At 41.5% G+C, this 25,920-nt stretch overlaps 1 protein-coding gene across 8 annotated transcripts in view; it reads left to right on the forward strand.

The window, feature by feature from the left end:
- Positions 1-25,920, forward strand: part of NTRK2 (neurotrophic receptor tyrosine kinase 2) — a 373,097-nt gene that overhangs the window by 188,687 nt on the left and 158,490 nt on the right. For 5 of the 8 annotated variants that reach the window (XM_017859916.1, XM_017859918.1, XM_017859917.1 and 2 more), the window contains 2 exons: positions 13,228-13,275; positions 19,434-19,622. In XM_017859916.1, coding sequence (XP_017715405.1) covers positions 13,228-13,275; positions 19,434-19,622 — 237 coding nt within the window. Of the gene's footprint in view, positions 1-13,227; positions 13,276-19,433; positions 19,623-24,188; positions 24,457-25,920 lie in introns of those variants that run through there. The other 3 variants (XM_017859922.1, XM_017859923.1, XM_017859921.1) reach the window with 3 other exon arrangements.

Here is a 25,920-nt window from a genome sequence, read left to right on the forward strand (position 1 = left end):
ATGGTTTCATCTCTATCCGTTCTTTTAAGGACTTCTGTATGTTGGTTAGTCTAGTTAGCCGTTCGTCAAATCTTTTTTCAAGGATTTTAGTTTCTTTGTGCTGGTTACATAGTTCCTCCTTTAGCTCTGAGAAGTTTGATCAACTGAAGCCTTCTTCTCTCGACTCATCAGAGTCATTCTCCGTCCAGCTTTGTTCCATTGCTGGCGATGAGCTGCGTTCCTTTGGAGCGGGAGATGTGCTCTGATTTTTTGAATTTCCAGCTTTTCTGCACTGCTTTTTCCCCGTCTTTGTGGTTTTATCTGCCTTTGGTCTTTGATGATGGTGATGTACTGATGGGGTTTTGGTGTGGGTGTCCTTTCTGTTTGTTAGTTTTCCTTCTAACAGTCAGGACCCTCAGCTGCAGGTCTGTTGGCATTTGTTTGAGGTCCACTCCAGACCCTGTTTGCCTGGGTATCAGCAGCGGAGGCTGCAGAAGATAGAATATTGCTGAACAACAAGTGTTGCTGTCTGATTCTTGCTCTGGAAGCTTTGTCTCAGGGGTTTACCCCGCCGTGTGAGGTATGAGGTGTCGGTCTGCACCTAGTGAAGGATGTCTCCCAGTTAGGCTACTCAGGGGTCAGGGACCCACTTGAGCAGGCAGTCTGTCCGTTCTCAGATCTCAGCCTCCATGCTAGGAGATCCACTGCTGTCTTCAAAGTTGTCAGACGGGGGCATTTACCTCTGCCGAGGTTTCTGCTGCTTTTTGTTTAGCTATGACCTGTCCCCAGAGGAGGAGTCTACAGATGCAGGCCAGCCTCCTTGAGCTGTGTTGGGCTCCACCCAATTCGAGCTTCCCGGCTCTTTGTTTACCTACTTAAGCCTCAGCAATGGTGGGCGCCCCTACCCTAGCCTTGCTGCCACCTTGCAGTTAGATCTCAGACTGCTGTGCTAGCAATGAGGGAGGCTCCGTGGGCGTGGGACCCTCTGGGACAGGTGTGGGATATAATCTCCTGGTGTGCTGTTTGCTAAGACCCTTGGTAAAGTGTAGTATTAGAGTAGGAGTTACCCGATTTTCCAGGTGTTGTGTGTCTCAATTTCCTTTGGTTAGGAAAAGGAATTCTCTTCCCCCTTGCACTTCCCATGTGAGGCGATGCCTCACCCTGCTTCAGCTCTCGCTGGTTGGGCTGCACCCACAGATCAGCGCCAACTGTCCGACACGACCCAGTGAGATGAACCCGGTACCTCAGTTGAAAATGCAGAAGTCACCCATCTTCTGTGTTGCTCACACTCGGAGCTGGAGGCTGGAGCTGTTCCTATTCGGCCATCTTAGGCATGCCCAAATTTGGTTCTTAACTAAAGAATGCAACAGTGAAAAGTTGCAATCCATGCAAGATTTATTCATTTATTCATTCAGCTCTTTAGTACCTACAATGAACCAGGCACTGTACTCAATGCTAGAAATACAGTGGGGAGACAAGACAGAAATATGTGTTGCTTTTAAAGAACTTACAGTTTAGGAGGAGGTTACGAATAAGTAGATAGCTAAAAATTCAGAGTGGGAAGGAACTATGACAGAGAAAGAACAGGGTGCCTTGGAAATACAGAGAACAGTAGACAACACTAATGAATGTTCCTACCATTGTCTATCTCTGAGCTTTACAATTCAGTCTCTACTATTTTGTGGGCATTTTATGCCCTATTTTTAAAACCTTTCAATTAGAAATTGAGACAGCTATTGAGTACCTACCATGTAGGAAGTGCCCTGCTTGACGGTGTTGTATCTTATGAAGCTTATGGAAGAGAGTACAGAGTTGAATAAGACACTTTTTTTTCCCACACAGAGTGCTTAAAATCTAATAGGAGAAATAAGATTACATAAATAATGAATGCAGTGCAGAGTGTTGTGTTTATCATAAGAGACAAACAGCCCAAATGTCAATGGAGATATTTCTGATTTGGGGAATAAATAAATGCTTCATGATAGGGTAACTTTTAATGTGAATTTTATTGAATAAATGAGTTTAATGATCAAAGATGAAGCATGGGGGTTACATGTCTGGTGGGGGAAAAAAAAAACCACACATCAAACGCAAACACACCAAATCTGAAAACAGGGAATGTGATTATTTTATTTTACTCTCATTACATCCCCAGCATTAATCACACTGTCTTGCATCCGTCAGGTGATCAATGAATAATTTTCAAATGAATGAATAGGAAAATTCGAGGCATCTTTACTAAAGATGCAAACTAATAGTTTAACTGAAATTTTAAGGTGAAATTAAGATGATAAAACTGGAGGCAGGTCATGGGGCCAGGTAAAGATTTTGAATGTCATTGAAGAGTTTGGACCTTATTATTCCCTTACCCCTATGTTTACATAACACCATTATGTTCACCAAAGCTCACTTGACCTTAAGATGGTCCAATCAGGTAGTCAGGACAGTAATTATTGCCCCATCCAATAGAGAGGAACTCAGAGACAGTCCAAGTAATTATGGACGTTATGTCAGGAAATAGCGAATCCAAGACTTAACACCCAAGGTAGTACAAACTTGGTTTCTATTCCTTTGTACTGCATTATGTCTCTGTTCTGAGGCAGAAACGCCCTTTTGGTGTTGGGAGCTGTAGAAAGAAATGACATTATCAAAGCTATTTCTAAGATAAACTGGGAGTGAAAGGGGCTGGCAGCCAGGTCACTAGGGATGAGGACATTAAAATAATGTGAGAGAAGACCAAACTGTTGTGGTGACCATGAGCATAGGCAGACTAGGATTTCTTTTTAGCAGGGATAAAAGGTTTTAGCATGAATTCTACCCTTTCTGGTCTATGACCTAGGTCAGGTTTTCACAATCTCAGCACTGTTGACATTTGGGGCCTTGAATTCATTGTTGTCCTATGCATTGTCCCTGACCTCTGCCTGTTAGATGCTCCTAGCACACACTTTCCACCCACCCCACCATTGTGACATCCCCAAAATGTCCCCGTGGCCAAATTTCCCGTGGGAGGCAAAATCGCCCCCATTTGAGAACCACTGACCAAGGCAATCAATTTTGATTAGTTTCCAGAAAATCAGTGGACCCTAAAGAGCACATTGGGCATTTAGTGGGAAAACATCAAGCAAAGAAATGCAGTCTCATCTGATGGGTTTAGGTTTCTTCCACTGACAGTGTGCATGATGGCTCATAGTTAATTTGTTTGACCGGCATTGCATTTTAAATAATGGGTTTTCATTTTGTCCTATTTATGGTCATTTTATCCAATTATTTTTATTCAGCACCCAGCTTTATAAGTGTGTATAATCCTGTTATGTTCTATTCCATTATGGGAACTTCCTAACAGAAGAGCACACAGTAATACAATTAAATAAACTTTTTGGCTATTGTGTTGGCCTCACACATTTCCTGACTTTGGCTGGATTTGAATGTGGTTATGGGATGGGAAGGGAGACAACGGGTCACTAAAAAGAAAGACAAAGGTGCTGAAAGGTGACATGAAACAGGTCACCACAGTTCCCAGATTGGTGGGAAGAATTCAGATACCACTTAAAATGGAAAATATCCTCTAATGAGAATAGAGCTAAAATTTTCTTCCTCCCTCCAAAATCCCATAACACAACGGCAAAAAGTTTCCTGTGTGGTGCTTTGCATGAGCTACAACAAATGTTGGTCTAGAAGGACTAAAAAAGAATTTGCATGTTTTATATATATGAATATAAATAATGTAAGTATAAATATGAATATAACTATAAATATGTAGCAGAAATTGCAAAGGCATTTCTAAACACATTTAATGTGGTAACAAAGCTTATGCAAGAAAGAACAGAGAGCACGGCCTTCCTTCATGCGGGGCTCACTTGGTGACTGGGCACAATGGACAGGTCTGGGCAAATCAGCCAAGACATGAGTCATTGTTTAGGTTTTCCTTGGAAACAGAAGCTCCTGGGAATTTGACATCAAGTGTTTGCCAGACTCTGTGGACTTGTTAGTCTCTTGCAGGGCCACTAACATCGCTTCTAAGATAATACCCTGAGAATCAGCCAGTTTCCTCCTCAAAGACTTGCCCTGAGTGCTAACCAGCATGGCTTTGCAGAGAGAAGGGAATTTGGGGCATGTCTCAGGGAGTCATTCATCCAACATTAAGACAGTGTTAACAGGGAAATTGCGTGTGTGTGTGCAACCAGACATCACCTGCCTTCCCTGCAGGGAGCTTGTGACAGCTGAGAAAATGTTTATAAAGCATTTTGAGCTCTCACTGGGGTGGTACTGTAGAAAGGCAAATCTTTGATATGACTCTCTCACTTCTGTCAACTCCTGTTATTAAGCAGAGGTTGCCCCTGCCTTTCTCAAAGTTCCAATCATGGAAAGTAATTATTAGGAGTTGCAGGTTCCATTTTTCACCTACCCAGTGAAGATTGTAACCACCTTTGTTAAAGAAAAAACTTTCTGGAATCTATAAGAGATTTTAAAAATTCAATGTTTTATGTAGTTTAATTGGGAATGAATAAAATGTAGACCCACTAAACTGCCTTTGAAATAGTCCACATGTACTAAACGAAAGAGAGAAATAGTTGGCAAGTTTCTTCTCAAAACTAAATGTTTGAAATATGTGATCAAGACATCTTGCTATGTTCCAGGCAAGTCTAATTCCATCTATTCCCACTTGAGGCTTCTGAACTTTATGGGATGTGAGGCTTTTTTTTTTTTTTAAATGCTGCAAAGAAGCTGATTAATTTTCAAATTAAAGCAATATCTGATCTCTAGTAAGTTTCCTGGCATATAGCAAGCATTCAATAAATACTTTTTTTTTTTAATTGCTTTTGTAGAGCACTGGCCTTTTCTCTTAAGATGAGGATATAGTGGCCCCAAAGCCTCTGAGTATTATTTAGCAGGAGAAAATCTAGGCTGGTTGACTGAGTGCTTTTCCTTAAATTGCACATGATCTCACATTCTCAAAATACCCAGGCTCAGGAAAGCTATATAAGGCCATGTGTCAATCTTCTCAGTCATATATGCCTAATGTTTAGTCCTGTAGACTTTGAGAGCTTGTGTAGGCCTTAGATGCCATTTCTCAAATTTTGTTTTCATGGAGCAGGAAACGGAGTCCATGAGAGGGAAGTGGCTCGCTCAAGGTCATGCCATTCACTTCCGGCAGTGTCTAGAGAGGGCCCACATCTTCTGACATTCTAGTCCAGCTCTTTATTCCACACTACTGCCTGGAGTACTGGATTCTAAGAATTGCTCAGCTTTAAATACTGTCTTCAGTCATGTTCCATTGGAGAGCCACAAATCATTAAGGTAGCAAATATATTTGCAAAATATATAATGGATTTTTGATTTATGTTGTATGTATAAGCTGCATATTGGCATTTTCATTACATTTGCTATATTTAATATTGTTATGCTTTTTCACAATTGTTCTCATCCATTCCACAAGTGTTTATGGAGTGTTTATGCAAGGCACTGGAGATCGTGGTGAATTACACAGACAAAATCCCTGCAGCAAATGCTGTTGGCGTCCCCCAGCCTGTGTCCTCTCACCTTTCACCACCCCAGCGCTTGCCTGCAGATTCTTGCTGCAACCACTCATGAGTCTGCATAAAGACCTTCTCTGGGCTGGGGGCGGTGGCTCAAGCCTGTAATCCCAGCACTTTCGGAGGCCAAGGTGGGTGGATCATGAGATCAGGAGATCGAGACCATCCTGGCTAACACAGTGAAACCCCGTCTCTACTAAAAATACAAAAATTAGCCAGGTGTGGTGGCGCACACCTGTAGTCCTAGCTATTGGGGAGGCTGAGGCAGGAGAATCGCTGGAGGCGGAGGTTGCAGCAAGCCGAGATCGTACCACTGTACTCCAGCCTGGGCAACAGAGTGAGACTCCATTGCAAAAAAAAAGAAAGAAAGAAAGAAACAAACAAACAAAGGACCTTCTCTTAGCTGGAAGCCTCCAGTCAATGACAGGTGGGAGTTGGAGGGTAAATGACCCTCACCTTTGGGATGGGATAACTCTAAGTTTCATTCTGTTCCATCACTCCAAGTTCCCCAGGCATTTGAACTCCAGTTGTCCACAGTGCAACCCCCTGGATAATGTATCCATTACAGGCTTCCTACCTCTTTTTGTTTCCCTTTTTGACTACTCCTTTTGTGCTTCCTGGGATCTCTTCTTAGTAAACTACTTTTGCATGGCTCCTTAGTCAGGGTCTGTTTCTAGGGGAGCTGGTCTAAGACAGTCACTGGCTTCTTGAAGCTCAAATTCTAGAAAAGGATGCAGATAATAAACAATAAACAAATAAAAAAAGGTCACATATGGGTGCCTACTGAAAAGAATGAAATGATAGAGAGTGGAAAGGGGTTCAGAGAAATTCTGATTAAAGTGTGAAGTTGGGGTCCCTCTGATAGTGTGATATTTGACCTGAAACCTGAAAAACAAGAATTAGTTACGCAAAAGAGTCTGAGGGCCGGGTGCGGTGGCTCATGCCTGTAATCCCAGCACTTTAGGAGGCCAAGGCTGGCGGATCACTTGAGGTCAGGAGTTCAAGACCAGCCTGGCCAACATGGTGAAACCCCATCTCTGCTAAAAATACAAAAATTAGCCAGACATGGTGGCACACACCTGTAATCCCAGCTACTCTGGAGGCTGAGGCAGGAGAATTGCTTAAACCCAGGAGGTGGAAATTATAGTGGGCCGAGATTGTGCCACTACACTCCAGCCGGGTCAACAGAGCGAGACTCCGTCTCAAAAAACAAAACAAAAGAGCCTGAGAAGAAGATTCTGGGAAGAGGTATGAAAAAATGCAAAGTGAGCAGAAATAGGAAAGAGAACACTGGGCTGTTTCATGGGGAATGAGGCCAGGGAGGGGGAAGACCGAGTAGGTTGGCCCTGTCATGAGAGACTCTGTAGTAAGGATCAGAAGTTTATACTAAATGCAACGAGAAACCTTTGGAGGATGTTTTAAGCAGGAGAATGCAATAATCTGATTTATACTTGAAAATGATTACTCAGGCAGCTCATGGGAAACAGATCAGGGGAAGGCAGGAATGAAGCAGTGAGCTAAGTTAGAAGGCTACTGAAGAAATCTAGGTGAGAAATAATAGATGCTTTTCAGTTTCCAGACTCAACTGTTGATAGAGAACAGAAGTAAATAGAATACAAACACAGAGTGCATACACATTTATATCTTTGTCTCTGTGGGTATTTATATGTACTGAAGTGGTTCTTAGCATTTGGGGGTGAGAACTCTTTGAAAATCTGATGAAATCTGTGGATCTCCTCTCCAGGAAAATGCAAATGTGCACCGACACACGATTTTAAATGTGTGCTGACAGGTTGGGAAGTCATGGAGTCAGTTAATAAAACCTCAAGCATATGTTTTTTGTTTTTGTTTTTTCCTACATCTGTTAGTAGGGGTAGGCTCTCTGTAGTGGTAAGTCAGTCCCAAAGTGGATCACAGTTCAAACACATATTTTTGTTTATGGATGAGAATGGAAGGAAAGATAGCTCAGCTTCATTGGCTCTCTGGTAGAAAGACTCTGAGATGTGTTCTACTCTGTCTATGCCCACATAACAATACTGGGAGAATTCATTGTTCCTCGAAATGGCCCCGTGCTATCTTCAAGTCATAACTTCCAAGCTTGCCCTAGGTGTTATCTTAATTTTGGCCAGGTCGAAGGGAGTACACAGAGGAAGTCTTAATAGGCAAGGCCTGGAAGTGGGACCCATTGCTCTGCTCCCCCTTCATTGACTAGAATTTAGCCATCTGGCCACAACTAACCACAAGGGAAGCTGGGAAATATGGTGTAGCTGGGTGGGGAAAACCGGAAATACAAATTTCAGGAACAGTTAGGAGGTTCAGCCATAATACACACATTTTTCTTTATATTTGTCACATAGGAGTTGCTCAATGTTACATTTTTAGAGAACAGTGGAAATACCTCACATTGTAAGTCTGATGAAAGACAAGGGATGGAGCCAAGTGAAGGTTGGTCAGGAGGATACAATACCCTTTGTGTCATGATTTCCAGAACCAGTTTAACTCAAGGCAAGCCCTCTTCCTAGACTGTGGAGATGGGGCTTTCTTTTATTAAGGGTATGTCCTTAAGTAAAAGATTAAGATCCAATTGAAGTGGAAACTTGGCCCCAAACTACACTGTTCTGTGCCCGGAGGAACTGGAATTAATTTGAAGCACACTATTACTCACCCCGATTATGTGCCAGTAGGAAAGGGGGATGATGATGCTGTCAACAAGGCGAATTTTGCGTTCATCTTCTCTCACTCTAACAAGCAGTCATTCTAGATCTTAGATGTGACAGTTCATTGGCTACTCAGGCAAGCACTTGGCTGGCCTATCTACTCTGGACTCAACTCTGGTCCATCCTCTCCCTGAAGCAAAGCAGCCCAGAGAGTCCTCTTTCAAATGTCCTTTAGGGAGTGGGTGTGGTCCTAAGAAGTTGGAGGTGAAGTCCATTTTTATTAGTAAATCATATTTTACCATTTGATTCCATGACAATGGTAAAGTCATTTTTCTTGGGGGTGGAGGGTGGTGAGTCTTACCTTAAAAAATAAAGAAAATCGTTTGGCAAATGTCAATTTCTTCAGTGTTAGAAGGGAGGAAAGCTGATTTTCTCTTAACATACTAAAATGATTTTCTGAAACTTAAAATATCCAGAAGCTGTTTTCTCCTGAGATCAGAACCTTTCTAAGCCTCATGTTTAATGTTTGAGCTATTCAGTACCTACAGGGAGGGTCAGGTTTCTTCCATGTTGCCTGTTCCCAGCTCCTTCCTCTGATTCTCTCATTTACATCATAAATATTCCTTTTCAACCCCCTATGTTTTAGCTCTTTCCTTTAAGAGAAATTTAAAAAGCAGTTTTTTTTTTTTTTTTTTTGCCATTTATTTTATTTAATTTGAATTCCATCTTAGAGTTGTTAATGTGTTTACATGCTATTTTTTCCTATATTCCTTCTCTCCGGTCAGGGAAAATGGTGAGCTTTCTTCAACATGAGATGGATTTAATTGGTTAATTTCATAATTTAGAGTCTTTCTTGGTCTACATTCCAAAAGGAGGGGATTCTTTAAGCTCAGTACAGCTACATTTACTTTTGAAGGAGCCCTTTATTTTGCAGTGAATAAAGTCTCTCTTATTAAACAGAAAATAAAAGAAGGTTTGGCAGGACTCTACTCCCCATGGATGAAACATCACAGGAAATTGAGAAATTGTTTCTTTTTGGCCTTGTGGGAAAATTTTGCTTGTGAAATTTAGTGTTAAAGTTTTAAGACGACTGCTTAAATCCATCAAGAAAGAGCTGTTGAATGCATAACAGCTTCTAGGGAAGAGGTGCCAGCCTGACCTTTCTGTATCTGGTCTGTTAAATGTTCGAGGAAGCGTGTGGTATGATCAAGAAGATTGTATATTCTCTCCTACATCATGACCGAGTTTATTTTAAAAAGAACATAGAAATAGTTCATTAATTTAAGAATAATTTTGTCAAAAGTTGGCCTCAGCTGGGTGAGCCTTCCTTTGTGCCTATAAGACATGACATTGTATAGGCCCAAATGAGAAACGACTCCTAGGTAGAGAGTCCAGTTTCCATTCTCAGGTTGATCTATGGGCTCTAGAATTTTGATATCAAGCCTGTGTCTTGAGCTTCAGACTATTCTGCCAACTGAGGGTATTGCCTTCCATTTTCTTCACATAGGCACCTTGTTTGAAATTTGTGGCTAAAACCCATGTTCTCAATTTGACTCCTAAATCTGTTTTCCTTCCAAGTTCCTTAGGGACTCTATGGGCAGCATAACCATATACTTAGTTGTCCAAATCTGAAACCTTCATTGTTTTCTCTCTGTACTTCCCTCAATTTGCAATCAATCACCAAGTTCTGCTACTGTCCCTAAATACGCCTGCAGTCATTTCCTTTCCTTCCCCTTCCCCTTCCCAAATTCCCAGTTCAGGCCACAATTCTCTCATGCCTTGATTTCTCTAAAAACTTCCTTAACCAATCTCTTGCCTTCAGTTTTTTCCTCCCGTAATCCTGATTTCACCCTGCAGCCAAAATGATTTTTCTAAAATTAATCTTGACAATGTTACTTCCTGGCTTGAGTTTGATTACTTTCTTTCTTTCTTCCTTTCTTTCCTTCCTTCCTTCCTTCCTTCTTTCTTTCTTTCTTTCTTTCTTTCTTTCTTTCTTTCTTTCTTTCTTTCTTTCTTTCTTTCTTTCTTTCTTTTTCTTTTTCTTTTTTTTTTTACCTAACTGTGCAATTTTCACTACAATATCCAAACTCTTGACTTGGCCCTTACTTGTACCTCTCAGTTCCCTCTCCCCACCCCCCTTCCAGCTGCATCAGCCTCTGGACACATTCAGCACTTCTCACCTTAGCCAGAACTGGATTCTGAGTGCAGTCAGCGTTCTTTCCTCTGCTCTTTCCCATTCTTGGCTAATTCTAATCTATTTTCTAGAAATCCTCTGAGCCCTCTCTCTTGAGCCCCCTTCCAACTCTCCATTGGAATAGAGGCTTCTTTTCTGAGCTCCCACACTCTGAACTTACGTCTTAGATGGCTCATCCTCCACCGAGAGCTTCTTTTTTTTTTTTTTTTTTTTTTGAGATGGAGTCTCGCTCTGTCGCCCAGGCTGGAGTGCAATGGTGTGATCTTGGTTCACTGCAAGCTCCGCCGCCTCCCGCGTTCACACCATTCTCCTGCCTCAGCCTCCCGAGAAGCTGGGACTACAGGCGCCTGCCACCACACCCGGCTAATTTTTTTCTTTTTTCTTTCTTTTTTTTTTTTTTTTTTGTATTTTTAGTAGAGACGGGGTTTCACTGTGTTTGCCAGGATGGTCTCGATCTCCTGACTTCGTGATCTGCCCACCTCGGCCTCCCAAAGGGCTGGGATTACAGGCGTGAGCCACCACGCCCGGCCAGCTTCTTAAGGGCTGCTTTGCAGCTCATTTTTCTTTGAAGGCTCTGTTTTGCCTGATAAATAAATAAATGAGAATGAATAACTACTTATAGTGTTTTTCTATATTTAAAATTGAATTCTAATCATACTGTTATAAAATTCGGCTAATTTTGGTGATTTTGGAGCATGGGAAATGCAACTAAAAAAGAATGAAAAAAACACCCCACTATGATTTGACATCAGAAGATATGAATCCAGGCTCAGTCACCACAAGCTGAGAGATTTGCTAAGTGTATCAGCCTCCCTGAGTCTCAGTTCCTCGTCAATAAGCATAGGATAATTTCTCATGTAAACAAAGCTTGGCTGAGGACCAAGGAAGAGGTGCCCAGTGGGTGGGTGGAGGCACTCAGTGAACTGTAATGACTTCACAGGTGAGAAGAATTCTTATTTTCTGTATATCTGCAGTTCTCATTGTGCAAAACTCCAGCCTGGGAGAAGTGAGGTGTGAGTGGTTTCATGGGGCACCGATGGGAGGGAAATATTCGCCAGGTCTTTTCCCAGTTAGGTGGAGCCACACCAATGGTGGGTGGGGAATTCAGCAATTCCTGTTAGGGGAAATTGTTCCTCTTTAGTTTTCCCATTGGGTAGAGCTCAAAAGTACCCTTCTACCCTCTCAAATACTGTTGGTGACAGTGAGACCTGGCATAGTGTTGTAGCAATTTGATAACCTGTATTGAGAACTTACACAATATTCATTCTTTTTGAATGAGTAATTCAATTTCTAGAATTTTCTAAGGAAATTATTTTTAACAAGAGAAGGGGAGCACTTAAGATGTGTAAAGATGTTCATTGCAGTTGTGTTTATTATAGTTAATGATCAAAAATAATCTGAAATGTGCAAGCAGTGAGGGATTGTGATGGCATTGCCCTTTGGTGGGTTCTCTCTAAAATGGGAATGTAACGTTGAAAAATTACTTAAGTGAAAAAAACTAGGCTTAAAAAATTCAGTCTGTGGTTTAATAAAAAGTATTTAAATCAAACAAGTATAGGAAAACAAAAGATGACCAGTGGGATAATACACTTTGTTTTAAATGGGGTTAGTTGTAACTAAGAAATCCACAGGCAGGACTCTGCCTCCCTAGACTAACAGCTCCGATGAATGAAGTTCACTGTCTTCTGTGCAAAGGAATCTTTATTTGGCTTTGGCTCAAGGCCAGGCCTTCATCTCGTCTTCTAAAACCTGGAAGGAAGCATTCAGAGGAAAATATCGATCAGAAGTAAACTTCAGCTTAGAAGTTGGGGGGCTGAAGTTGTAGGATACCAGGGAAGGAAAGCCTACATTTACCCTTGAGCAATCATCATGGCAACAACCTCCTAAGTCATCTTTGAGTGTGCAAAGAGCTTTTCTGTACAGTGTTCACTTAAATTGATTTCTCTTCAATTTAGCTAGGTAATTATCCAAAATGCCTGTAAAAATTTGAAAGAGGAGGGAAACACAGTTACTGATTTGAGGTCCCTTCCCTTTATCTTCCTCATATTCAGGGATTTCCCCACTGCGCGAAATTAACTTTGAACCCAGGGAAATTACCTAGAAGGAAATAGCTGGGCTCAGGAAGCAAGCAGACATTTCACTGTGGCTGTATTCACGGGAGGCTCTCCAGACGTTTGGCAGATATTTTCTTACATGTGCCTACTGGACCTTGTGTTGTAAGAGGCACAGAACAGCTGTACATAGTCCAGCGTCACACAGCAAGTCAGGAGCAAGAATTTGTGTAGAATTAAGATCTTTTTGTCCCTCCCCCCGAAACTCTATCTAGCCCAAGTGTCTGCTCTCCCACGGGATTTTGTGCTCCTTTTTTTTACTGTCTGTCTCAGCTTCAAAAAAGATCTGTTTTCTCTTATTATTTTCTCACATTGCTGTGGTTCAGAACCGTAGTGCATTTGTCAAATGCATTGTGTGTGTCTTCACCCCTGCAGCTTCCCTGTCAGGTGATTCAATACAAGGCAATGATCTCTCCACTAAGGAGGAAGAAAGAAAGTGAGAAAGAAAGAAAACAGCTCAGAGCCCTAAACCCTGGGTTGTGACTATTTTTCTCGTAGACAGGCTGCTCTCTCTTATCTGATTGGAGTCTCCGTGTTCTCTGAATGGGAAATAAATCTTAACACAGAAATTCAAGCGTTAGTTTCCAGGTGTTTGATAGGAAGCTTTCATCCCAAATGGTTTGTTTATTTATTTATTTATTTATTTTTTGTCGGGGGGAATTTGTTGCATTATTTGACCAAGGACAGTGTTGACCACCTCCGGTTTCTACTTCTCTTTCGAAGTTTATTTTATGTTTTGTTGTGGTTTTCAGATTTCTCATGGTTTGGATTTGGGAAAGTAAAATCAAGACAAGGTGTTGGTAAGTAGTTAACTCACTCCTTCTTTGGATAAGTAATGAGTCTATGTTTTTATTCGGATGAAAATGCTTGGACCCTCTTTACATTCCACGGTCTTTGATTCATTTTCTGTGTTCCTTGTTTTTGATTTGTTGAAGAAGTAGGTCTAGAATTTTTCCAGAAAAGGCATTACTGTTGTTAATTGAGTTCAGTACATGGTTTCACAGTTTTAGATTTGACTCGTTTTTATCCTGTGGGGGGAGTGTTAACTGTCGTTCCAGTTCTAGTTTGTGATGCATTTTTAAGAAGGTTAAGGAAATAAATGCAACTTCATTTCAGTTACATGTACAGGGAATAGTTGACTGAACAGTCAAGCTGGACAAGTGTAGGTCTTAACTTTCTTCCATTGGCCAAGATGTAATAGAGTTCTGAATTGGTAAATCAGTTTCCATTTATGACCATTCCTCTTTCAAAACAGATTCTAACGTCCAGACGCTGTGATTTGTGCTTGATTGCATTCTATTCCCCGCATTCAGACTATGTGCTGACAATTGAAAAGCAGAGTTTGTAGCTTACCAAGTGAATGCAGATGATGTAGCTCATCATTAGAATTGAAATCAGGTGTGATCTCTTGGGACCTCTAATTTGTTCAGAATTTTCTATGGGTACAGAGACAATGAACAGGAATTGCTTAGAAGGCATGAGAAGACAGGCATTCTTACATCTTTCACGTGGGTTTCCAAGATCTGACCATCTTGGGCATCTGTTGGCTAGTATAGTGTTTCTTTTGGTAGCAAGGTTGGCCATAGGTAAAATGTCAAAGTAGGGGAAATGTATCAGTGTCAGGAGACTGCTCAGTTCCAAACTATCCACCCTATGCTTGTTCATCCTGGCCATATAAGGAGCTGTTTCTTGTCACTTTCGAACCTGACATCAGACCTTGTCTTGTTGGGCAGCCTCTATCACTGTCTGTCCAGTGATCCAAAAATGACCAGTGGGCTGAGGCAGCCTGGCCAGATGGGGCCTGGGCGTGGGGGGAAAGTCACCTTGACTCTTGCTAGTTCCATGGATTCCAAGGTTAAAGTTCTTAACCCGCCAAGGGGAAGTGGAGCCCTGGCAAAGTTAGAACATCAAGTTCAAGTAGTCAGGGCTTCTAGGCAGCTCCCCAGGGGCGAATTTCAGACACAGCTGATCATTGTCACTTTACCAAGATACCAGAGGGATCATCCTGCCTGGGCAGTCTTAAAGGTGTTCTGTTTTATGGGTTTGATGTGTATGCGTGCACAGGTGTATCCCGTGTATTTATGGGGAAGGTGGTAATAAACTCTCCCATAACAGTGCTATAAGACAGGGTCTTGCTTCCGCTAAATTGCAAGTCATTCCACCCACTTAAATATTTTTTCAAGCCAATTTGCACTGCTGAAGGGCGCTTGTTCCTGAAAAGCTGGAAAAATGTGGTTTTACTGTTTTAGGCCACAACAGAGAATTCTTCAGAATTATTCTTCCAGCTGCAATCCAGCAGAGGTGCTGCTCTTACAAAACATAGGTTTCATTATTTTTCAAGTTTGCTGAGACCAACAGTTTAGGAGATGATTGCCGTTGAGAAGATAGTGTGTTACTCATGGTTCCCAAAAGAAAGGGGCACACCACGCAATGCAGAGCCACGTGGGGAAGCGCTGGGATCCATTAAGAGGCAGAGGAGGGAAGGGAGAACTTGGACAGGAGCTTTTGGTGTGTTTCCAGGGTAAGGAACTGGGGAGGGAGGGTAAACAGGTTTAGGATTGGCTAGTCTGAGTAATTTCAACAGGCTCTAGGGTACAGGAGCTGTCTAGAGTTGTCAAGTACCTGGCCCTGGCGTGGGGAGGGCAGGTGGATAGTGGCCTGAAGTGTGAGCCTCACATCAGGAAGGTGGTTGGGAGTGTTGTCTCTGGATTGGTTGGTTTGCATTTGAAGGGCGTGCTCCCAGGCAGGGTATTTACCATCTGTAGGAACTGACTCACCCTTTGTGGGAGGGCTGTCCCTCCAGGATCAGCAGGGCCCCAGATGTCAAAGCACCAGAATCCAGAATACAAAAAGGCTTGCTTAGTACAGCTGCTCAAGAGTACTAACCCTTCCCCTCACCTTGAAGGCACTATTGGTATTGAGAGAAGAAAACTCCCCCAGATGACCTTCGTGATTCTTATCACAGGAAATTAAGTCTACGATAGGCTCAGAAATGTCTGTAAAGTCATAGTACAAGATATGCGACCAAGCAGACATATTAAAATACAAATGGGCTAAAAATGTTTCCAGACTGAACTCATGTTTGTCAGCTGAGTGATTAGAACTATTTACCCTAAATCAGCCAAGTGTGCACATACCTCGCCATTTAAAACTTTATATGAATATTGTAATACAGTTCTTCAAGCCCTCATATGAATTTCGTTTAACACATGGTGATGTGCTCCTTTATTCTTCTGTCTTTTTCGTGGTGCCTGCTCAAACACATGCATAGACATACAAAGACACATCCTGTGATATGCACAGACAGGCTGCTGTCAAATTATGTAGACATTCATTGTCCCCGCTGAGAGCTTCTTCTGCCTTCCCAACTTTGCTGTGCTTTGCATTCCATTATATCAAAATGTTCACAGAAAAATGGGCTTAAACCCTGCAACCTTGACAGCCATATCAGTCTTCTAGGTTTTGGAACATCAATAATGAAGAAAACAGCACTTGAATTAATATCCCCCTTGATGAATTGTTGAGGTTTATGTGTTACTCACATTTGTCAACAGTGATTTTTCTGGCAAAGTGAAAAGGCTTTTGAAAAATTACCTGTGGTACTTTTTACTGCTTCTATGCTTAATCCTCCTCTCGCTCCCTAAACAAAAGCTCATTCCCTTCCACTCTGTTACATCGGAGTTGGGGGTTTTAATTGGAGAGGTTTAGGAAAGAAAAGGGTATCCCTTAGTGAGGAAGGAGAAGCAGAGAGCAAATCACTTGGTTGGACTCTTTAAGTGAGGGCTTCGCTGTGCACTTGGCAGAAGATTCAAAGTCTGAATTCGGGAATCTCAAGTTGTCTTCTAGGTATCAGCCTCCTCAAACATGATTGAACGCTGCTCTGACGTTCATGAACTTCAGAGCATCCTGGGCCAGAGGAGAGTCAGAGAAGAAAGCAACTGGGGTCAATGCATTTCTAATCATTGCAGGGGCTCCAGAAGGAAATATTGCTGGATTTCTGACAGCATGTGGAGTGTTTTAAAATGAAACTCCTGTACAAAGGCATAGGAATGATACCATGGACTTCCGAGACTGTGGGGGAAGGGCGGGACGGGGGTGAGGGATAAAAGGCTACACATTGGGTACATTGTTTGCTGCTTGGGTGATGAATGCACCAATATCTCAGAAACCACTAAAGAACTTATTCATGTAACCAAACATCACCTGTTCCCCAAACAACGATTGAAATAAAAACAAGAAATTTTAAGAAAAAGAAACTCCTGCATTTCTGGGGGTAAAGGTGGTGCCTGGAATCGACTGAGAAATGTGCAGCCTTCACTGTAGTCCTTCAGGGAGCTCAGGCAGTAAGGAGCATGTTTTGGTAACCTTGCAGGAGGTAACAGCCGTGTCCGGAACCAAGGAAGGGAGTCAGTGGTGAGGTTTTATTGACAAGATGCAGAAAACTTAGCATAACATATCTTCATTTTTTTTTTTTTTTGAAACTGAGTCTCACACTGTCACCCAGGCTGGAGTGCAGTGGCACCATCTTGGCTCACCACAGCCTCTGCCTCCCGAGTCCAAGTGATTCACCTGTTTCAGTCGCCCGAGTAGCTGGGATTACAGGCGCTTGCCACCACACCTGGCTAAGTTTTGGACTTCTAGTTAAGATGGGATTTCACCATGGTGGCCAGGCTGGTCTCGAACTCCTGACCTCGTGATCTGCCTGCTTCAGCCTCCCAAAGTGCTGGGATTACAGACGTGAGCCACCACGCCCAGCCAACACATCTTCATTTTTAATTGCTGGCCAGAAGCTGAATGATCTAGGCCTGTCAGGGAGCAAGTTGCAGAACAGGGATGATTAGGAATATTGGAAAGAACTTGTCTCTGTAGTTGTTCTTGGCAGGATTTCTGCTGTATCCTAACGCAGGTGAGCTAGACACAAGACGAGCATAACTGATGGGCTTGCCTTTGCTTTTGAGTGTTTTGTGGCTTCTAAATTGGCTGTGTGAAGACTTGTTTGCAGAAGTGAGCCGAAGTGCATCATTAAAAGCAGCTTAAATGCACATCCCTTGAGAGAATGCTTCAAAAATTACCTATAATAACAGCAGGCTGTCTCCTGCATAGTTTGTTTAAGACACTGCTTAGCTGGGGAATGTCCAACTGTTATCACTACAAACTGTGATAATCTCCATACGAGGGGAAAATGGATCTTGGAGGTTGGGGATGAGGTATTATTATATTTCATAGGGGATTCAAGACTGGTTAACAAGACAACTTTTGTTTTCAGAATTGCTGTGCTTCTCACTAAAATAGTTAAGTGTGAGGGAAAAGGCAGAAAGAGGATGGAAGTGCTGAAACATGCATTTAGTGGGGGGGTTGGAAGAAAGCACATGTCCTTGCGTAGGAAGTAGCAATTCAGACTTCTCCTGACATGGCATTTGCCTTGGCTGGGCATTTGATTCTGCCTCTTCACTCCCTATCGTCTTTTCTCTTTATTCTTTCTCTGGGCTTATGGCAGTGGTCAGGTCAGTGGTCTGCTTCCATGGAACCCTGCCTGTGTAATACATACCTTGTCCACCTCCCACGTAGACAGTGCCTGTCATGCGCCACTGCTGTCTTCATTGGTTTGAAGCTTTCACGTAGACCTTTATCTTTGCGAATCTAATGTTGGTTGCAAACAGTATGAGTTTAGTGGCTAATGGGTAAATTGTTTAGACAGGATACAGTAGACTGTATGTGTGAGCATATACATTCTGAGACTTTGGACTGGAAAATTTGTCTTGTACAGAAAATGCTATGATTATTAATTTAGTATAAAGACACCAAGTAATGACTCTATAAATAGTATTACAGCTGAAGACAAAGCGGGTAACTTTGCCATGGGATTGATCCATTATTGTTATAAAAGTATTTTGTAGACAAAAGTGGTGCAGACACTCACAGAATATGAAGAAAGAGGAATATAGTCATAGGACAGTCAAATGTATATCTGGTCTACCAGTTAAAGTTCATTTAGTAATACCTAGTAGTAATACATACTCATGAAACACATTTAAATTTGTAATACATTTTCCTATTACTAGTCTCATTCTATTGTCATAAAATAAGCAAATATTATTTTGCATATGAGTGGATGTAGAAATCCAAAGCAAGTAAGTGACTTGTCCAAAGGGTAGAGACAGAAACCCAGATCCTGAAATTCCCAGAAGAACTTTCAATGCTCTGTGAAATAGGAATCCCAGATTCATGTTGAGAGTTTCAATGACAGAGTGTTCTAGACACAATCACAGAACAGAGAGGAAAGCTACATATTATCTTACAGGAGAAGGAAGTGAAGAAATTGGAGCTCTCATACACTGCTGGTGGGAATATAAAATGGTGCAGCCACTTTGGAAAAGTTTGGCAGTTCCTCAAAATGTTAAATATAGAGCTACCATATGACCCAGTAATTCCACCCAAGAGAAATTAAAACACGTGTCCACATAAAAATTCATATATGAATGTTCATAGTAGCATTATTCATAATAGCCAAGAAGCCAGAACAACCCAAATGTCCACCAACAAATGAATGGATAAATAACGTGCGACATATCCACACAATGGAGTATTATTAGGCAATACAAAGAAAGGAAGTACTAATACATACTACAATGTGGATGAATCTTAAAAACATGATGTTCAGTGAAAGAACCCAGTTACAAAAGATCACATATTATATGGTTCCATTCATATGAAATGCCAGAGAGATAGAGTGTAAATCTGTGAATATCCTCGGCTGAAAGTGGAGAGAATGGGGAGTGAGTGCTATCTGGGTGATGAAAATGTCCTACAATTAGATTATAGTGATTATTGCACAACTCTATGAATATACTAAAACCCACTGAATTGTACACTTTAAATGGGTAAATTTTATGTATGTGAATTACAGATCAACAAAACCATTGATTACAGGAGAATATATATATTTTTCTATCTCCAGGCCCAGCTTCTGTTATCAGCAATGATGATGACTCTGCCAGCCCACTCCATCACATCTCCAATGGGAGTAACACCCCATCTTCTTCAGAAGGTGGCCCAGATGCTGTCATTATTGGAATGACCAAGATCCCTGTCATTGAAAATCCCCAGTACTTTGGCATTACCAACAGTCAGCTCAAGCCAGACACATGTAAGTACAGCTGTTTATACTTATTGGCCCATTTGCTGCATAGCTGTATCAACCAGAGTGTTTATCAGAGTCCCTGACAGGGATGACTGGCGGGGGGCAGGGTGCAGTGAAATGTCTGAGGATTCTTGCAGCTTTTGATCCAGGAATAGATCCTTTAGTTTGTTGCTTATGGAATTCTTTGGGTGTGTCTCCTGCAGGGAAGGGAACTGTGGGCAGATACAGACTTCTCTTGGAATCTATTTTCCAAAACCATTTGTCAATGTGAAGTTGGAATCAGGCATGCTTATCTTGAAAAAAAGAGAGACAGAAACCAGAAGTATCATTAGAATCCACATATATCAGTTATAGATGACAAGCAATGAATGTAATTTAAATTTAGCTTGTTGAAAGTCATTGAAACATGCACTCTAGGTAGCTGGGAAGGCACTGTGTTGCCCACAGGTGGTATCAGTTTGGGGAGTCCTGTATTCTTTGCTCAGTCTGAGTTCCCAGCATGAGGCCTTGTTGTGTTGCCACAATAGCAAGGAGAGATACTAGCAGATGATTTGCGTATTAAGTATACTGACTTTCATTCTTCAAAACCAAATTAACCCATTAATCTCTGTTAGCAAGCTTGAGATTTTTCTAAGGGCTTTTTGTGCTATCTTCTGCACCACTGCTCCAATATTAAATGTGTAGCCTTAAAGACAACACAAAATAAACCCACGGTGGACAAACAGGCTTATGGCATTGGGATTCCAGGCCTTCCTTCATACGTGAATAAGGGGCCGTGAGGGCAATGACATCAGGTGGCTCAGATCCCAGAGATTCCCTGCCACTAAGGAGTGGGTATCCTGCATGTTTCTATCCTGACTTAAATACCATTCTCCTACCTTGTCATAGAGGTGAGGTAGAGGATTACTGCAAGGTTAGGCTTTGGGGGCTGACTCTTCATCGAGAGCTTTCATGGGATGAAGGGCCTTAGCAATGAATGTCAGATCCGTGCATATATAAGGAAATATCTATAACTTCATCCTGTTCACTCCAATTTATCCCAAGGTATGTTTAACATTGGATGTGAGTTTAAATGTTAGGAAGAACAGTATTATGAGCTTTTAATGTGTAAGACTGGAATCCACCAGAGATTTTGGTTGACTCTGTAACATGACAAGATAAATAGAATAATGTATGAAGAATATTGAGCTCCTTGAAATAAGAGGTATTAGTTGAAATCAAGGTATCATTACTCTTAATACTGTCATTGTGCTGTGAACAAGGTGAGTAGAGGTATTGCTTAAAATGTGCCTTCTTTGACGGGGTGAGCCTCCTCCAAAGATCCTTGGAATGCCCTGTACGCAGAACTGTCAAATAAGGAGTAAGACTAAGCAGGATACTGTGATGGGAGCATCTGTCATCATTTTGATTGTTCTCCCTAGGGATAGAGTACTTTGACATTGACATCTCAGTCACCACCCAAACCAGGCCTATGGTGCTTTTCAGTTAGCCTGAGGCTGTAGTATAATTGAGGCTGACTAAAATCAACATACCCTCAAAAAGTTGCTTTCCTTTGTGGAGGGAGGAAAGATAAAGCTGCATAATTAAGTACACCCGATCAGCCCAACAAGTCCAGTAAGAGAAATTGAGCAAATGAGCAAGAGAGCAAACAAACAAAGTAACAAATGAGATCCTCTATACAAAAGTGGGCTACATGGCTGGAAGTGCTTTCTTCCCTGGGAGGCCGAGACAGGCGGATCACGAGGTCAGGAGATCAAGACCATCCTGGCTAACATTGCGAAACCCTGTCTCTACTGAAAAATACAAAAAACTAGCCGGACGAGGTGGCGGGCGCCTGTAGTCCCAGCTACTCGGGGAGGCTGAGGCAGGAGAATGGCTTAAACCCGGGAGGTGGAGCTTGCAGTGAGCTGAGATCCGGCCACTGCACTCCAGCCTGGGCGACAGAGTGAGACTCCGTCTCAAAAAAAAAAAAAAAAAAAAGAAATCCAGGAAGAAAGGCTTCAAAGGTTATTTCCTTGATCTGGAGTCTGTGGAGATTTTTTGCAAAGGTTTGGGTTCCCTTTGGAGTAGTCTTGATTGTGTGGCTCAGTCATTCTGTGCCTCCTGTCAGTTTCTGGCCTCTACCCAAGTGGTCAATCTCCATTTGGTCATTCCTTCTGTATAAAGTCTTGCTAGGCCCTGCACCCAACCGCAGTGTCCCGGCTTTGTGTCCTCAGTCACTCCACACCATATACCAAAAGAGATTTTCATTTTTCCAGGCAACAAGCCACATATACTCTCATGATTTTAAGAACACTTAACATCACAAATCTTCCATGAATGCTTTTTCAAATAAATGAGAATGAAGAAGCGATTTACTTCTTTCCTTCCCTTCACCCTTTTGTAAATGTCATTTTTTATCTCACAATTTTTTTTTTCTTTATCTTTGGTGTATCTGTGGCCTTCTGTTAAATATTGAGTATGAGCACTCTCACGTGTTTCTGCAATCTCTTTTAGGTTAGATTGTAAGCTCTTGGAGAGCAGGATCTTTATCTGTTGAACTATTCCTTCATAGCACAGGACATGGTGTACCTTTGATGTTGGCCACATGTTGACCAGATGTAGCTTTATATTACTGAAATATTAATTGCTAGCAGATATGTAACAAGAAAGATGACTCATAATCATTTTCATTGATTTTATTCCTATCAAACTTGCCTACATAGTTGTTTATTTATTAGACAAGTTTTTAACAATATGTTAGCCAATTTAAACAGATTTAGATAACAATTTTAGCAGAAATAGGCTTTGGACAAAAAATCTTTTCTTTGAACATTCTAATTGTAGTCATGCAGAAATTAAAATATTTCAAAATGTATAGACCTGACATGTAGACTAATCTGTTGCTATAGGCCCATGAAATGTTAAGAACTTAGATTTCAATTGGATAATTCCCATTGACTATATATATATATGTGTGTGTGTGTGTGTATATATGTGTGTGTGTGTGTGTATATATGTGTGTGTATATATATACACACACACATTTATGTGTGTTATATAAATATACACGCATACATGTATTCTATATATACACACATACATATATGTACATATGTGTGTGTGTATATATATATATATAAACATATTTTAGAGACAGAGTCTCACTTTGTCACCCAGGCTGGAGTGCAATGGCACAGTTGTAGCTCACTATAACCTGGAACTCCTGGGCTCAAGCAATCCTCTTGACACAGCCTCCTGAGTAGCTAGGACTCTTAGGTACACACCGCCATGTCTGGCTAAATTTTTTTATTTTTATTTTTTGTAGAGATACAGTTCTCACTATGTTGCCCAGGCTGGTCTTGAACTCCTGGACTCAAGTGATCCTTTCCAACTTGGCCTCCCAAGGGAGGGATTGCGGGCATGAGCCCCACTGAATATTTTTTACAAGTGAACTTTTAAAGAACCTCTAAAGAAGGGCTCTTTTAAGAAGTTGCAATGAAAAAAACATTGAGAAGATCTCAGAGAGAGTTTAGAAGACTTACCATGTGCTTAAAGCATAATATCATATGGACAGTACAACGTTACTATTCTTATGGATCCATCAGAGACTTGAGCCAAAAACTGGCCTATTTACTTCTCTTTCCTAAAACTGCATGCTATTCAAAGATGTTGACTTTAGAATATACACGTGATCTTACAAAGATCACTGAATTGTAAGAATCTAATGTGTGTATAAGCTATATGTATGATCTTACTCATTTCACTGAAGTTTAAGAATCTAACTTACATAATAAAGACAATTCATTAAATGCTTATTTATAACACTATTTTAATGCTAGGAACTAGAGATCTCTTGAAAATGATGGTTTGTTCCCTGCTCTCAAGGAGTCTCACTGGCAAGGCCGATAGTTAGATCATCATATAATCATAATGCAATGTGATAGGAATTACAATAGGATAGGTTAGAGCATGGGTCCAAAACCCCAATTACCAACAAGAATCAGGCACGTCAATGTAAGAAACAGGCTGGAAGAAAAATGATGTGGGGTAGTGAGGGCCATGCTGGAGTATGGGCTTGGTATTGCCAGATATTCTAATTTTTTTCCAGAGAAAACAGGCGTTTATTATTTTGTGTGGATTCCCCAAGATTTAAGACACTGGGTGAGATAAATAAAAATGTATCAGTGTGAGGCAGGTTTGACTTCAGGTTTGACTCGCAGTCTACCACCCGTTTGTGATACTCTGAATTAGACCTGAAGGATCAATGAATAAAAATACCTTATTTTACAAACCATGCTCAGAAGTAGCTTGTCCAGAGTGATACAAGCTCAATACTTGCATAGTTTGGCTTTAAAAACAAAACAATAAACAAACATGATCACATCCGACTTCTTAAAATGATGCATAAAATAATTTTAGTGAAAGATGGTGATCAATTATATCCCCTGAAGTATGTTTTCACTATCTGGAGTGATATGAGGGTTTCATTTACAAAGTCCGGAGGTGGTTTGCAGGATTGTAGAGCAATCTGAACAGGGCTGAATTCCTCCCGAGCACGTTCCAATAGCAAGTCTGTCTACTTTATTGCAGGGCCCAGAGGTTCCCCCAAGACCGCCTGATAATAATTTGGTATTTGGAGGCTCCTGTGTCACTGCAGGAACTAAAGGAGGCTAAATCCATGCCTGATGGAGGAGAAGAGTTCTATGGTTATCTGCAAATTCTGGCCAGACAAGATCTTGACGTCACTCCTTAGCTTCCATAACCTAGCCAAGCAAGAAGTTGCCTTTCCAAGACAAAGCAGTGTGCTCTAATGACTAACCCCTCAAAGTACTATGCCACTTTAACTATAGACCCATCTCCTCGATCAATCAGGATGGCAAGATGGAGCTGAGGAGCTCAGCAACATCAAGTCTGGAGTTGGTCTTTAATTCAACTAGTTCGTTTAGACGTGTCTGAACACCACGTCGCCTGACAGCACGGGGTGGTTTCCCATTAAAATTTACAAACTCGGCTCAAGGGCAGCTGTGTGTTGCTTTCCTTTCCTTGCCTGCTGAGAAAGGTTTTGACAGGGAACAGTGGAAACACACCTTCTGAGCTGAAACAAACCAACAGAAACAAAACATACTAACCAGCAAAACCCCCAAATCATCAATCTTGGGTTCTCTCGAAGGGTGGGAGTGCGTTTTATCTTCTCCCGTCGGAGCAAACATGATAGATGTCCTCCCTAAAATTGTGTCTTCCCTAGAGCAGCCTTGTAAATTAGCTAGGGTCCTAGGCTTGAGGCCTAAATCGACTTAAAATTGTCTCTAAATATGGACCTGGATGTGTTTGTACTTGCAGAGCATGCCCTCTTCGTGTGCCTAGGGCTAGTAACTCCCTGTGGCAGAGGCATATAAAGTATTCTGACTTTTTTTTTTTTCTTTTCAATTTAATTCTATTTCCAATGAAATGGATTTTTAAAAATTTTCTCCAGAGTGTGCCATACTTCTCCAGCTATTGTAGTTAATGTGCGTGTTTCCTTGTGTATATGTGTGTTTGTGTGCGCGTATGTGTTTTCCTAGTGGTCACATGCTTGTTAGGCAATTATGTAGATACGCACAGATTCGTAGACCAGCTAGGCCTGAGGAAAGAAGACCTTATAAAGGGAGGGAGTATTTTAACAGTAGCTAAAGCTATCACACAAAGCACCCGTTCTGCTCCCCTCAACAGCCACAGCCCACTTCATCATTGTCTTACCAATAAGGGGAAAGGATGGAGGTGATGTTTTTCACAGAACCACAGAGGTTTTGAACATATTTGCAATATTACTTTGAGTACACATGAGCAAAAATTCTGAATTACATCCAGGACCCAGAAGCTCATTAGATCAAAGAGTACGGGGCCCTTCAGAGTTACCGGAGATTATCTTCAGACTTCAGTGCAATCGAATGACCATGGTCCATTTTGATGGTCAGAGATAGGACTGATAAACGGGTAGAAACAATTGCTTTAGCACTTTCTTCTATACTTTGCCTATTAATGTTTTGTCTTTCAAAAGTATATTTTCTTCTAATTGTTTAATTGGCCAAATAATGACTGCTTTGGGAGTTGTTTGTATGCCTTGGAAGGCCATGGCCTGCACTTTAAAAATAAGCTAAGTCCATTCTGCCCAGCACGAGCATTAGGACAGAGAATGCAGTTATTTTAGGATCCTTAAAAATTGCTTCTTTTATGGCACACTGGGTTGACGACTCATCTCGTGGGAGCCTTCATGGTACGTTGCTGCTGTTTTGCAGGTCCCAGTACAATTCCTTCCCCCTCTCAGTGCCATGCCCCCCCCCCC

This window comes from Rhinopithecus bieti, unplaced genomic scaffold (assembly GCF_001698545.2).
Source record: "Rhinopithecus bieti isolate Rb0 unplaced genomic scaffold, ASM169854v2 scaffold_51345, whole genome shotgun sequence".
Lineage (NCBI taxonomy): Eukaryota > Metazoa > Chordata > Mammalia > Primates > Cercopithecidae > Rhinopithecus > Rhinopithecus bieti.